Source organism: Cervus elaphus, chromosome 5 (assembly GCF_910594005.1).
Source record: "Cervus elaphus chromosome 5, mCerEla1.1, whole genome shotgun sequence".
NCBI lineage: Eukaryota > Metazoa > Chordata > Mammalia > Artiodactyla > Cervidae > Cervus > Cervus elaphus.
In genome coordinates, this window is record NC_057819.1 from 133786438 (window position 1) to 133799820 (window position 13383).

At 45.9% G+C, this 13383-nt stretch overlaps 1 protein-coding gene across 4 annotated transcripts in view; it reads right to left on the reverse strand.

Annotated features, from left to right (window-relative positions):
• CEP112 (centrosomal protein 112) overlaps positions 1 to 13383 on the reverse strand; it is a 301353-nt gene that overhangs the window by 153296 nt on the left and 134674 nt on the right. For all 4 annotated transcript variants that reach the window (XM_043905758.1, XM_043905757.1, XM_043905759.1 and 1 more), the window contains one exon: positions 7806 to 7913. In XM_043905758.1, the coding sequence (XP_043761693.1) occupies positions 7806 to 7913 (108 nt within the window). The remainder of the gene's footprint in view (positions 1 to 7805; positions 7914 to 13383) is intronic.

Sequence of the window (13383 nt, forward strand, 5' to 3'; positions counted from 1 at the left end):
GTAACTGATAGACGTACAATTAAGGCAGAAGAACTACAGAAGTTTTCCCCCAAGAAAAGACATGAGACCGGGACTGGCTGAGAGGTCACTAGCACTGGTGCAGCCGCGCTCCAGGCTCGATGATCACTGCCCTTGCACAGAAACGCTGCGTTATCTGAGGAGTTCCAACAGGTGGGCAGGGATCCTGCTCATGTTCACATTTCAGTTCATTCATTTTCAAAACCAGGCACAGATGAAAGAGTGATAATGGCATCTGAAGCCTAAAGATAGCTGTTCATAAACTAAACTATTCAAACAGTTTGCTCTTGTGTCAGGGCCTGCTGCTCAGTGAGGCTGGTTAGTGAAGCCTCAAGGTCGCAGAGCCTTTGCAAGTGAAATAGCTCAGTCCTGACTGCCCGATCCAGTGCTGCCTGACCAACTTCTAGATGTCACAAGCCCTTTGGTTTCCTCACTGTCATCAATTTCAGGCAAGGGGGTCCTCCCCAGATTAACAGTAGAGTCCAGGACAAAAACCCTAGTGTTTCAGGAACATCTTAAGGATAATATTCATAACCATGTTCAATGCCATCATCAAGGTGGATTGTGATAAAATTCAGCCCAGCCCCTAAGTGTAGACACATGTCCTTTGCATGTGGGCACGTCTCAACAGCAAACTGAAGCAGCGTGTCCCTTCACCTGGAGCCACTGCACACGTCTAGGTGACCACAGTCGTGTGTAACGGAGCTCACGGTGACCGGGAGGTGGCACGCAGGGACTGTGTGGAGGACGGGACAGCAGACAACATCCGCAGGGGGAACAAGTCTCAGCAAGGTCTCCATGTCAGTGCTCCGGGGGGAGGAGGCCCATCACTGAAGACCTCAGTGCTCAGAGTGATGCGCCTGGAGCTGGCCGGGCAGGAAAGCACACTGGCGAGTCATCTGGTAGCCAGTCCTTTGTGATCCTGGACTCAACAGCGGGGGGCCGGGTCTGGGAGAGGAAACGGCTGTGTTGCACAGAAACTGCAAGGTTGACTCATAAGGAATCTTCAAACAGGAGACCCAGAAGGGTCGTGCTCCACCCATGACGCACCCCAGCACACTCCGGCCGGGATTCTGAGGCCGCTGCAGGCACGGACCTTGCCCTCGGACTGGATCCTGCCACAGTCTGACCACGGCCTCCTCCCTCCGCCGGAGGCTCCACACAAGTGCCTGGGGCAGGAGCGCACGCCAGGCCCGAGAGACCGGGCTGGGCGGGCTGGACGGCCGAGTCTCTGAGGGTCTCGAATATGAACCCTAAGTTCCCGGAACTGTTCTATAGCAAGCTCAGTGTGAGCAAACGCTGCCTGTTATTGTTCAGTCACTCATTCGTGTCCAACTCTCTGTGACCCCATGGATTGCAGCCCGCCAGGCTCCTCTGTCCATGGGGTATCCCGGGCAAGAATACTGGAGTGGGTTGCCATTTTCTTCTCCAATACTACCTGAAGACCTGTTAGTAATCTTACATTATTAACCTGTTAATTAATCTTATTTTAAAATACAAATGGGATGGAGCAAGTCATCACTTCTCAGTACACAATACATAGAAGATCAACTGTCCCAGTAATATACCTTCAAGTCAAAAATCCTAAAGCCAGAAAAGGAAGTTATAGACATGACAGAATGCACCCAACATATAAAAAAGGAGGAATTACGGTGCAAAATATTAGCTGAAATGAGCTCAAAGTAACCAGATGACAAAACCGCATTCTGCTTTGGTGTGAGATGAGTTGCAGCTGCAGGAGGTGGGAAGGAACGCCCTCTCTGTTCTCTGGCTCCAGAAGGAGGAAGAGGAGTTGCCAGCTGGGAGCCCTGGGGAGAGCCGCCCTGCAACACAACCGTCTCCGCTCTCGGGTCAAGTGGACGCAAACGTGAGAGCCCGGAACCTGGAGAGCGTCCTGAGCACAATGTTTCCCTGACCTGGCTCAACCGCCGCCGGGGCTTGCAGCAGGAGGGGCAGCCGTCCCCCAAGCCTCCGCCGCCACCACCACACCTGATGCTGGACGGCAGAGGGTCTGCTCCCGTTCCGTCCCCTGCACTGCTCGGGCTGCTGCCCCCTTCTGCTGGCCTGGACTCATCAAGGGGCCGAAGACCTTCCTGCCACCGCAGCAGGCAGCTGTCGACCTCCAGCCAGCTTCCTGTCTGGCGACGCCTACATGGCTGGGGACTCAGGTCCTCGTCTCCTGCCTGCGGCCCAGCTGCGCACGGCATGGGATGCTGCACCCACCCACCGCCCCACGGGCTGCTCTCGGGCGTTCTTGCCACTTCCTCCCTCTGGTCCCCACGTCTAACTGTCGCTGCGTCCCCAGCTCTGTCCGGGTACTTCCTCTCTGTGAGTCAGTGTCTGTCACCGCCGTTTGTTCACCTGGTCGCTCAGCTGGAAAACCCGAGTCCCCTCTCTCCTTCACGCACCATTCCACATTCATCCGAAAGCCTCACCCATCTAACATCAAAGATGAAAGGACATGCTCGCGTAGCGGGCCCTGCACTCAGACGCAGTGTCCTGCTGCGTCTCCGAGCAGCGGTCACGGCCTCACCTCACACGTCGTTCTCAGGCTGGGGGGCCGCGGGCTCCCCACCACCATGGCAGACGCCGCTGTGCACACCACCACATCGAAGCACTGCGCAGTGTTCGCAAAGAGGGGCTGCTCAGTAAACGTGAATTAGGTGATGAAGGACAGGATTCGAGCTTAGACGGTGAAGGAACCTGGAGAGTGGGATCGCCACTGAGCCGTTTCACAACCCAGGAAACGTTTTTTCTAGTATCATAGAATAGTTTTTCTGTTGTACTCAAGTGCATAAAGCGCTCAGTTGCTTCAGTTGTGTTCGACTCTTTGCGACCCCAGGACTGTAGCCCACCAGGCTCCTCTGTCCATGGAATTCCCCAGGCAAGAATACTGGAGTGGATTGCCATTTCCTCCTCCAGGGGATCTTCCCAACCCAGGGATCAAACTTGAGTCTCCTTTGTCTCTTGCATTGGCAGGCGAGTTCTTTGCCACTGTGCCATCGGGGAAGCCCTTTTTAAGATGAGGTATCCCTAAAATAAATCATCTTCATGTGACGGTCACTGAAAAAAAACCACATTCATCTTTGCCCCCTTCAATCCCACTCGAGGGAAAGGTGCCATTTGCATGGACCTAGACGATAACAATTTCAAGCCAAGAAAAGGTGGGGAAAAAGGGAAGAAGAGGTGGGGCATTAGGCAGTTTTCACCAACTGCCAATGTGGTTCTGTGAGCCTGGGCTCCCAGCACTTCACAGCCTGAACGCCAGGACTCCAGGCACCTGGAGGACCCGTTTGTGCTGCGCAGTGCAGCCGCATGCCTGGATCAGGTGGTTATGGAAGGGAAGAGTCTGAAAGACCAGGCTCTGCACTTGTCTTCATCACCACCGAGGGGTCCAGTGATCATAATGACGCTCAAAATGATCACAAACTTAAAAAAGGAAAGCCAAGAAAGAAAGGCTTTGTTAAGAGAATATGATAAGGTGAGCAATAAGACAGGAAAACAGGGGCATACTAGACATAGAAATTAAAAAATCACGAAGAAATCCATTTCGAAGAATTTTTAGGGAGACCTGCAAATCCATGGTCACTAACCTCACCTGAGGCCTCACCAACCTGACAGAAACATCAGTGAGCAGCTGCTGTCAGAGCAGCCCTGCCATCTCCCGCCTGCCTTGGCTCCCCTGTCCATGTGATGCCTTCAGTGTCAACAAATGGTCTTCTCTCCTGTCGCACAGAGGAAGCCCTCAGCAGTCAAAACACCCCTGCTTTCTGACTGCAGATCACAGACCTCTGTGCTGGTGCCCTCTCCCCCCAACAGCTGAGGCCCAGCCCTGCCCCCACCCACGGGTGCCACCCCCCCGCTGTGTGGGGCCCCCTTCCCTGTCTCCACCCTCACTTTCCACTGTGTCCTTTCCCAGTGGAGACTAACAGTCTGATTCAAAACAGGTCCATGTTTTCAGGTTATATCACCTAAAAAATCTAGGTAATATTTACAGAGAAAAAACTGGGAACTGCATGCTGTTTCTCAAACATCTCAACTGATCTTCAAATGTCCCAGTTGCACTCTTATCTTGTATAATTCCTTGCTTGTCTTTGCTACCAAAACATTTTGTTCCAAACAGTGGTGTCGTGTAAGGACTGGGCTGGCCAGTGTTTCTAATCATCCTCAACAGTAAGTATTTATTCTTCCTGGAGAATCTGGCCACTTGTTTATCTGTTGAACTACATTTCCCTTTAAAGGCTTTGCAGGGAAAAGAGAAGATATAAAATATAAGATTAAAGAATGAAATGCTGGAATTGCCAAAAAAAAAAAAATCTCCACAGTTCAGGAAATCCTAGCATGCCTGCTTTGTTGTTTGTTTCCAACTTGAGTGAGGCTTGTGAAAAGACAATTAGAATGGTCTCTCTGTTCCAACGGGTCATACAGGAAAGAAACAGGAAATCTTGATGAAAGCTTGGGCTTCGCAGGATATTTGTGTGAGTGTTTATCCCATGTGTTTGATGTTCTCTCCACATCTGCACACTTTATGCCTGCATTTGGACTGAAATGTTTTAAAATACCACTCTGCTTTTTTCACTTCATTACAGTTCCTGGCACTAGGCTCTCTACGTGGGAGGGGCTCGCGAGTCGCACCGAGTAAGGAAATTGAGGCCCAGAAGGCACCAGTCATTCATTTCCTCTGGATGCGGGCTCCCTCATTATAAAATGTGAGGATTAGACCGGATAAGTGCTTCTAAAACTTTTCCACCAAAGCATCCCTCGCAGCGGCGAAGATGAATAGTACCCCCCCGGGATCTGAGGCCTCAGCCTGGAGCAGACTCTGCAAACTGCAAGTTGCTTTGAAATGCCCTGTTTTATCCTACAAAATTCATGAGAACTGTGCATTTTACAAAACAGGAAAAGTCTCTGTTTGTTTTAATATGAACGTTACCTCAATAGTAAAACCACTTTGCTTTCCCACCAAATAATCAAGTGAGTCCAACACTGTAAGATGCAGGCGTCAGCCCCTCTACCTCAGTGCTCACGCACCCCAGGGGTCGCCTACCCAGGCCTGAGAAGCTGGGACCGGTGGCATGTACATCTCCTTCCAGAGTGAAACGCTACACCCACAACACTCAAGGCTTGTGCGTTCTTCAGAAAAGTAAGACAAGATGAGGGAAAGTTGTCATCCTTGCACTTCAACGGCAGGCAGAGAAGGCAGGCGGGTATAGAAAAGGGTGTAGGTAAAGGACTCGGAGCCGCCTGCAGTTGTCCAGAGCCACACAGAGGGGCTGGGGTCTGATGGAAGCTGCAGGCGGTCACCGATGTCGGACCTGGAAGGGACCCTCTGCCCCCAGCACTCAGGACAGTCACCTCCACACACTCAGGAGGGAAACTTTCTCACCAGACAAACCACTGCACATCGGAATAAGCCTTTAGGAAAGAATGACCTTGAAACGACTCAAAATGTTCCCAGAATGCCGTTCACCCAGAGGCTCAATTTCTGTCCCCAGACACCCTGGGGCCTGTGAGCATGAAGAGCACAACTCAAGTTCATGTTCATGTCCAACCCCGTCACCTGTTCACTGTGTGGCCCCTCTGGCCAGATGTGCTCAGTCTCCATGACTGGGAGATGGAGCAACAGACAATGGACCTGCCTCTCAGCACGACCGTGAGGATGGGAAGGGGCTGAAGTCTGTAAAGCAAGTAGAAATGGGGCTGGCCTGGTGTGTGTCATCCTGATTGCAGGCTATTACAATTACTATTGGGCTTCCCTGGTGGCTCAGGTGGTAAAGAATCCTGGGTTCGATCCTGGGTTGGGAAGATTCCCTGGAGAAGGGAACAGCTACCCACTCCAGTATTCTGGCCTGGAGAATTCCATGGACTCTATAGTTTATGGGGTCGCACAGAGTTGGACATGACTGAGTGACTTTCACCACACGGACCAACCGTAAGACTTCCCCATTACAGACCTGGAATTTAAAAACACATAACATGCAATGCTCCCAAGTCTCGTCCTCTCTTGGCAAATATCCTTACTCCTTGAAACACTCCTCTGACCTAACCCCACACGTCCTTAGTTCTGGAAACTCTCCTTTGAACATATTTGCGTTTTTCATCGTCCTGCTTAAAACGCAGTGACCAGAACAGACCTATTCCTCGCAACCTGATAGGTGGACAATCCACAGAGACTAGCTTTTACCCGCCACTACCCGTCGTCCCGGGTTCTTCCTCTCTTCCTGGTCACTCAGTCCCTGACAACCCCACCCAGCCCCCGCAGCATACTTTCTGCCGACGACTGTCTTGAGACGAAGCGCGAAATTTTACCTTCAGTCCCAGTAAACAATCTTAAATTTCAGCAGTTTAAAAGTTCAGAAGCTGATTCCGGATGCCGGTTGCTAACTACTCTGCGTCTGAGGTGGTAACTACGCGCACCTCATCGCCCTGAGATGCACCTGGAAATCTTGCGTGTGGTGACGCTGGTCACTCAGAGCCGGCCTCCCGCGCACCCCACAGAGGCCGTGGCGACTCTGGTCACTCAGAGCCGGCCTCCCGCGCACACCACAGACACACGTCAGCTGGCCCCACCCCACGCCCCGGGGGCCCCGCCCACGGCTGAGCGAAGCCCCGCCCTCCACCCCTGCCCGTCCCCCATGGCCACCCGCTCACAGAGGGGAGTCTGCTAGGCTTCCCCTCAGGGAAACGGTTCCGGGCCTGTCTTTTCCTCATGGTACACTTTCAGCGTGAAAACGTCGGCAGTTTGGAGTGGTCAGGGGACTACCATTCTGGCTGATAGAATTTTCTACTTAAAAAGGGGTTTTTAAAGTTTGTATATTATCAGATTCTCCTGAATGTTCTCCTAACACTCCGAGCTCATAGTCCCGCTTCATAAGTGACTGGAAGCTTCACGCTCAGCAAGGGTGTTGATGATCAGCTCACGACACTGGAAGAAGAGAAACAGGCTAAATCTGCACTGACCTCAGAGATCTTGAAGTGGTTTTCCAAAAATTCCTATTATACACTCGTCAAACATCTATATCATTTCTTTTTCATGAAAATGAAATAAGATTGATGCAATAGTGTATGGTTTCTATTAATAGTATGAATCCTTTAAATAATTCATCAATTTTCCTTATTAAATATTTTTGACCAAGACTATAAAAGACAAAAATCTGGTACAGCTTCAAATCTATCACTCTGAGAAAAGCCTTTGAAGCTTAACACTCTTTCAAAGGAGTTTATATATTTTTACCCTAAAAAAAGGGACTGTCACGTTAAAAAGACTATCAGTGTGGAAAGTAGAGCATGTAGAAAAGAATCAACCATCTAAAAAATAATTAACATCATTGTTTGAGTATTTCTGTCTGATTTTCAAGGTTAAGGATAATTGGGCCAGAAAATGTAAACATTTTTCATGACTCTTAGTAGATACTACAAAAATTGTTTTGGCTACATTAACACAATGCCACTAGCAATATATGAAAGTGCCAATTTTACTAAACTTTTGCCAACTTTAGATGGTACATCACTTTAATTTGCATTTTTATCAACACCAAGGCTGAGGATATTTCTACATGGTCATTTACTCAATTTACTTCTTATATATGTTTCTTTCCTTTGCCAGTTTACTTATTGGGACATTAAAGATTTTCTTATAATCTACACTACTTATTTATATGCTAATTATTTTATTTGTTATAATTCATTAATTTAACAAAGGGAATCACTCTTTGTCTATCCTAAGTATTTTCACCATGCAGAAGCTGTGCTCGAGGGGAGCGTGCAGGGCCTCCGCGCAGACGCACCTGCTGCTCGTATCTCTGCTTGACATCGTCCAGCTGCCACAGGAACTCCTTGGACTGCTTCTCACGGAGAGACTTGGACCGAGTCAGGTCTGCTTCCACCTTTTCCATCTGCAAAGTTTAAAAATCAAATATCAAACTTTTAAGTGACAAATGGCATTGCATATGTTTGTCAATTGCACATTCATTAAAATGATGGATTTTCAACACCTCACCGATCGTAATGCTGAATTTAAAGATGATAAAATGGTGACAGATGTGTCCACTTATCTTGATAGGTTTTAATAGTTTCAAATCAGGGAACTTATCATTGGTATATTGTTGACTGAACTCTACTGTGACAATAATTTTGTGATAGAAATACAATTTTGAATATCCAAATACTCAACAAGGTTTTATTAAGGCCTTGCTGTGTGCTGAATGGGAGACAATATTTGCAAACCATCTATCCTCAAAGGGACTTGCATCTAGAATATATAAAGAAATCTTACAACTCAATAATAAATGGGCAATTTAACGCAATTTTATATTGGGCACAGGGATTGGAAGACATGCCTCCAAAGAAGATACACCGGCGGCCAACAGGCACCTGAGAAAGTGCTTCACACACTGTCATCAGGCAATGTCAGGTAAAGCAGCCACCGCACTCCACGCCCACTAGGATGGCTGTAATCAAAAAGCCAGACGATAGCAAGGGTTGGTGAAGATGCAGAGAAATCAGACCCCCACAAGCGCTGGTGGGGATATGAAATGATGCAACCATTTTGGAAGACAATTTCACAGTTCCTAAAAAGATTAACCATAGAGATGATACAGTGAACCCACATGGATTCCATATGAACCAGGAATTCCACTCCTAGGTGAGAAATGAAAAACATAATCCATACTAAAAACTTGTATTCAAATGTTCATGGCCTAACTGCCAAAAAGGAGGAAACAGCCCAAACATCCATCAGTTGATGAATGAACAAAATGTGGCATATTCATACAATGAGACATTATTCGGATGAAGTACTAACACACATTACAACATGGATGAATCCTGAAAACAGTATTCAAAGTAAAAGAGAACAGGCAGAAAGGCCATGTATGGTACTGTCCCATTTGTGTTAAATTCTCAGAAGAGTCAAATCCACAGAAACAGAAAAAGGACTAGTGATTGCCTAGGGTGCTAGGGGGCTGGGGGTGGGGTTTTTCTGGAGTGATGATGGTTGCACAACTCGTGAATATATTAAAAACCATTGAATCATACACATGGGTCGGCAGCTTCCAGATTCAGCGATCAGAGTTCTAAGATGACCGACACAGGCCCTCAGTCCCAAGATCAGCTTTGCTGAGCAATGTCTAAAGCAGGCACGGTGGAGCCCATGTTGTTTTCTCACTCAGGACGTGGGCTTCAGGACTCTCTCCTCCAGTGAGCGCTCTTCGCATCAGCCCTCTACCCAGAGGCCTGTGACTTGGTCCTCGAGCCACCCCTGCACTCTGGCCCCCCTGGCACGTCCCGAACGGCTGCGGCTACTCACGAGGCAACTTTGGTCCTCTCTGTTGGAAAATCCTCCGTGTTTCTCTCACCCAACCATCCCTCTCTGAGGCTGACTCGAGCCTCCCCTCCTGGCGGAGGGGTCTGCTCTCTGATCCATAACTGACGGAAACACCTTCCTCTTACTGTGCTCTGGGAGCAAGAAAATGAAACTTTTCCTTTCCCCAGCACACAACGCTTTTCTCTGGAGCGCAGGAGTGTCTCAGGTTGCGAGCTTTGCTTACTCATCTACATAGTGAGCTCCCAAATAAAAGAAACTATGACTTATAATTCTGTTATATCTTAGTTATTAATTAGTTGCCATGGTGTGTAGAATACATACGTATTAAATTCTCAAGGATGAATGGAAGGCAGACAAAAGTAAAACAGAAAGGAGGCAAGAAAGTTAAATCAATGAGAGAAGACCTGGTTTATTCAGTGCTTTTAAGACAAATCTTCATATGAAGTTGATTTTTGGTTCTTATTCTACTTTAGCACAGATTGAATATTACAAATAACAATAATTATTAAAATATTTTAAATTAAGAGCTTTGTATACACAACATTCATAAAAATAGGATATCTTCCCTCAAAAAAATTATCTATAAGCAAAGTAGAAAACAATTTAAAGCACATGAAAGACCTCTTATACCAAAATATTGAGAAAAATTCAGTGTTATGTTATTCAGTGTTATTATAAATGTTACTTTATACTGACCGAAAATGCAAGACCCCACTCCATTCTCCTTCCACAATTTAACCAAAATAAACAAGTCTTGTAAAACACTTGAAGTTTGTGTAGAAACACAAGGTTCTCAGTTGCCATAGATACAAAAGATTCTGCTTAATCATACATCATTCCATATTCCATTTAACTTCAAGTGTAAGGAAAAAAGAACATTGGGTAAATGGCTTCCAAGAAAGCTAAGTGTAGAACTTGGTGATCAAATTAGGAGCAGAAACGGGCTCGGGTGTGTTTCTATGAATGTCTAACATTCATGGGTGCTGAAGAGAGGTCTACGATGGTGTCTTGGGTGTTACTTGAGCTCCCCGAAAGAGAACACCTGAGCGTCCAGAGCTTAAGCAACGCCAGCGCCCTGTGTTCTCCTCGGGGCACGAGACGTTCAGGGACAGGCCACAGCGTCGGCAGTTCAGAGATGTCAGGGCTCGGGTCTCTGCAATTCAGCTTCCCGTGATGGCCCCTGAGTGGTTTCTGCAGCTCAGAATCCCAGCCCTAAAGGGTGGGGGCGAGGGGACAAGGGTTAAGGGTCCATTGAAGCTGCTGAAAACCCTCTGAAGGGGCTTTCCTGCCAGTTCCTGTCAGGAGCAAGTTAAGTATGCTGTTTCCATCTCATTCACTGCGTTAGAAGTTCTCTGCATTAGAAGCCACACTCCATCTGCAAGGTGAGAGGCTGCCAATTTAGAACTGTGTCTAATGTTGCCCTAAATAAACTCAGGGCTCTACTGTATTAGTAAGAGACTAGGAATGGACACTGGGCCAGGATCTAGCGTTTCTGTCAAATGTGGTTGTAAAAAGTCACTGTTCTTTCTCTAGTCAAGTTCTCTTGTGTTGTTAGGTTCTGAGTAATCTGACAGATAAATTTAGTAGATAATTATACAATTCTATAGACATATACAATTTTACTATATTTAATACATATTTAGATAAACTATAAGAAATTGCCCTTCAAATATTTTCAGATATGTATAGATGTAGATAGAAGGACAGACAGACAGATAGGCAGATAAGACAGATACAAACGGCAGCAAGACAGATAAACAGATATCTGTGCTAGACTAAAGATTCAGTAGGAACTAACACCCTTGATAGAGGAAAGCAGTGGATGCGTGTCTGGTGCCGCTTCCCTTCCTATCTATCTGTAGGAGTTCTCGGTCGACCCTGGGTGTGGATGCTCCGTTCAGTGCCTCGTTGCCACAGCACCCTTTACTGGCCTGGCCCTTCTCTGCCGGCTGTACGGCAATACTTACTGTGACGTGAATCAGGGTGATCGTAGTGTGTGTGAGTCTGTTTTTGGTCTCTTTCCTCTAAAACATTGGTCATCTTTGTGCCAAAACCACACTGTAGTTATGACTATAGCTTAATATTAGTCTCAGTATTTGGCAGTATTTATAAGTTCGGGTAGCATAAGGTTGCCATGGCTGCTCTGAGCTGTCTGTATTTCCACGTAGATTTTAGAATCAGCTTGCCAGTTTCCCTCACTCCCCCACCACTCCCCCGCCACCCGCCCCCCGGCATAAAGCACTGCTAATGTTTTGATTTTTAGGATTATGTTGATTCTATATATTAGTCTGGGGAGAACTGACATTTTTACAGGTTTTCCCGATGGCTCAGCCAGTAAAGAACCCACCTACAACGCAGGAGACACAGGTGAGACACATTCAACCCCTGGGTTGAGAAGTTCCTCTGCCAGAGGAAATGGCAATCCTCTGCAGTATTCCTGCCTGGGAAATCCCATGGACAGAGGAGCCTGGTGGGCTGTTGTCTGTGGGGTCGCAAAGAATCGGACAGGGCAACTAACTAAGCATGCACACACGGTGTGGAATTAGAAGGGCCTAAACCAAGGCAGAATCAACAGGAATGGAGTAAAGAGCATAGAAAAATATTTTAGGACATCTTTATAACACTGAGTCTTCAAATCCATACACAAGATACATTTCCCAATTCGTCCAGGTCTTCCTTGGTAGTAAGTAAACTTTCACTTACTACTCTATTAAGCATTTAAGGATGAGAGTTAAGGTTTCTTTTAATTATTTGTTTGATTTCTTCATTTAATTTTGTTTTCCAAAGCCAAACATTTATCCATAGACTTTGGATGTTGAATATTTGGAATTGATTAACACAATAGGCTCTGTTAGAATACTTAAATATACTTCGAGAAGTTTACCTTGCTACCTCATCTCATTTGAAGACAAAATTTTTCAAATGTTGAAAGCGGAGACAGATTTGCCCATTATCATCAAAAAGTAACTGAGAAAACATGCTTCTATTTGTATTGGATATTCTATTACCTTAAAGCTGGTCTAAAAAGACCTTATTTAATTACATGAGCCAGCATGACCCTTAAAGGACAAGAGGATGGATGGTTTGTATATCGAGTCTTCTCTCTCAGTCTGTTTGTTATCCATCTACATTTATAAAAGCACAGATATATTCAGATGACATTCCTCCTTCCTTGTAACTTGAGAATTTTTTCATGAAGTCAACAGCAACTATGAGATGATAAACTAAACCCAAAATCTTTTAGACTGTAAGAAGCTGCTAATCAGTTTCAAATGTACCAGCACCCAGAAGCAACCTAACTAGTCAAAGGCAGGGTTTTCGAATTGGGTTTTCACAGCAAACCATGGGTTTTCCAAGTATAAAGTTAATACCATGTAGCTGATGGCTACAAAGATAAAGGAACAGAATTTAAAGCCAGATATTTAGCAGCAAATGCCACTTAATGAGAATGTATTTTCAAGAGAAAAACTAACTAGAAAAGTCAAGTGGTTGAGTGGAAGCCCCAGGAGGAAGTGGTGAGCTGACATTCATTCAGTTGGTTTACAAGATGAAAAAGTTTCACCTTAGAATTGCTGCCAATACTTCAAAAGACATAGCTGTCTTTTTCAGTCATTTACTTGTTTCACAGAGAATAGGAAAATAGAGAACCCTATTTCTTTAAAAAATACAATTATATACACATATACAGGAATAATTCTAACAGTAATACATTTTCACAATTAAAATATGTATATTTTGCACAACTAATTGCTGACAGCTAACATATATAATGGATTTCGCCACTGGAGTAAAAATTAGGTTATTTAAGCAGTCTTAAATCAGATAAAAAGTTCTTCAAAGTGAAAGAAACAGTGTGAAGCAACTTTTTTAAAAAGTTAAAGTCTGTTCCATTTTCTCTCATGGGCCTCATTTTTCAAACAGCAATTCGCTTTCAAAAACAAACTCAAAGCTTTTTTTAATTCAAATTCCCGTTGTCTTCTATGTGCAGCAGTTTCCAAGTGGAAAAAGATGCCCTGAGCTCTCCTGGCTTTTACACAAAA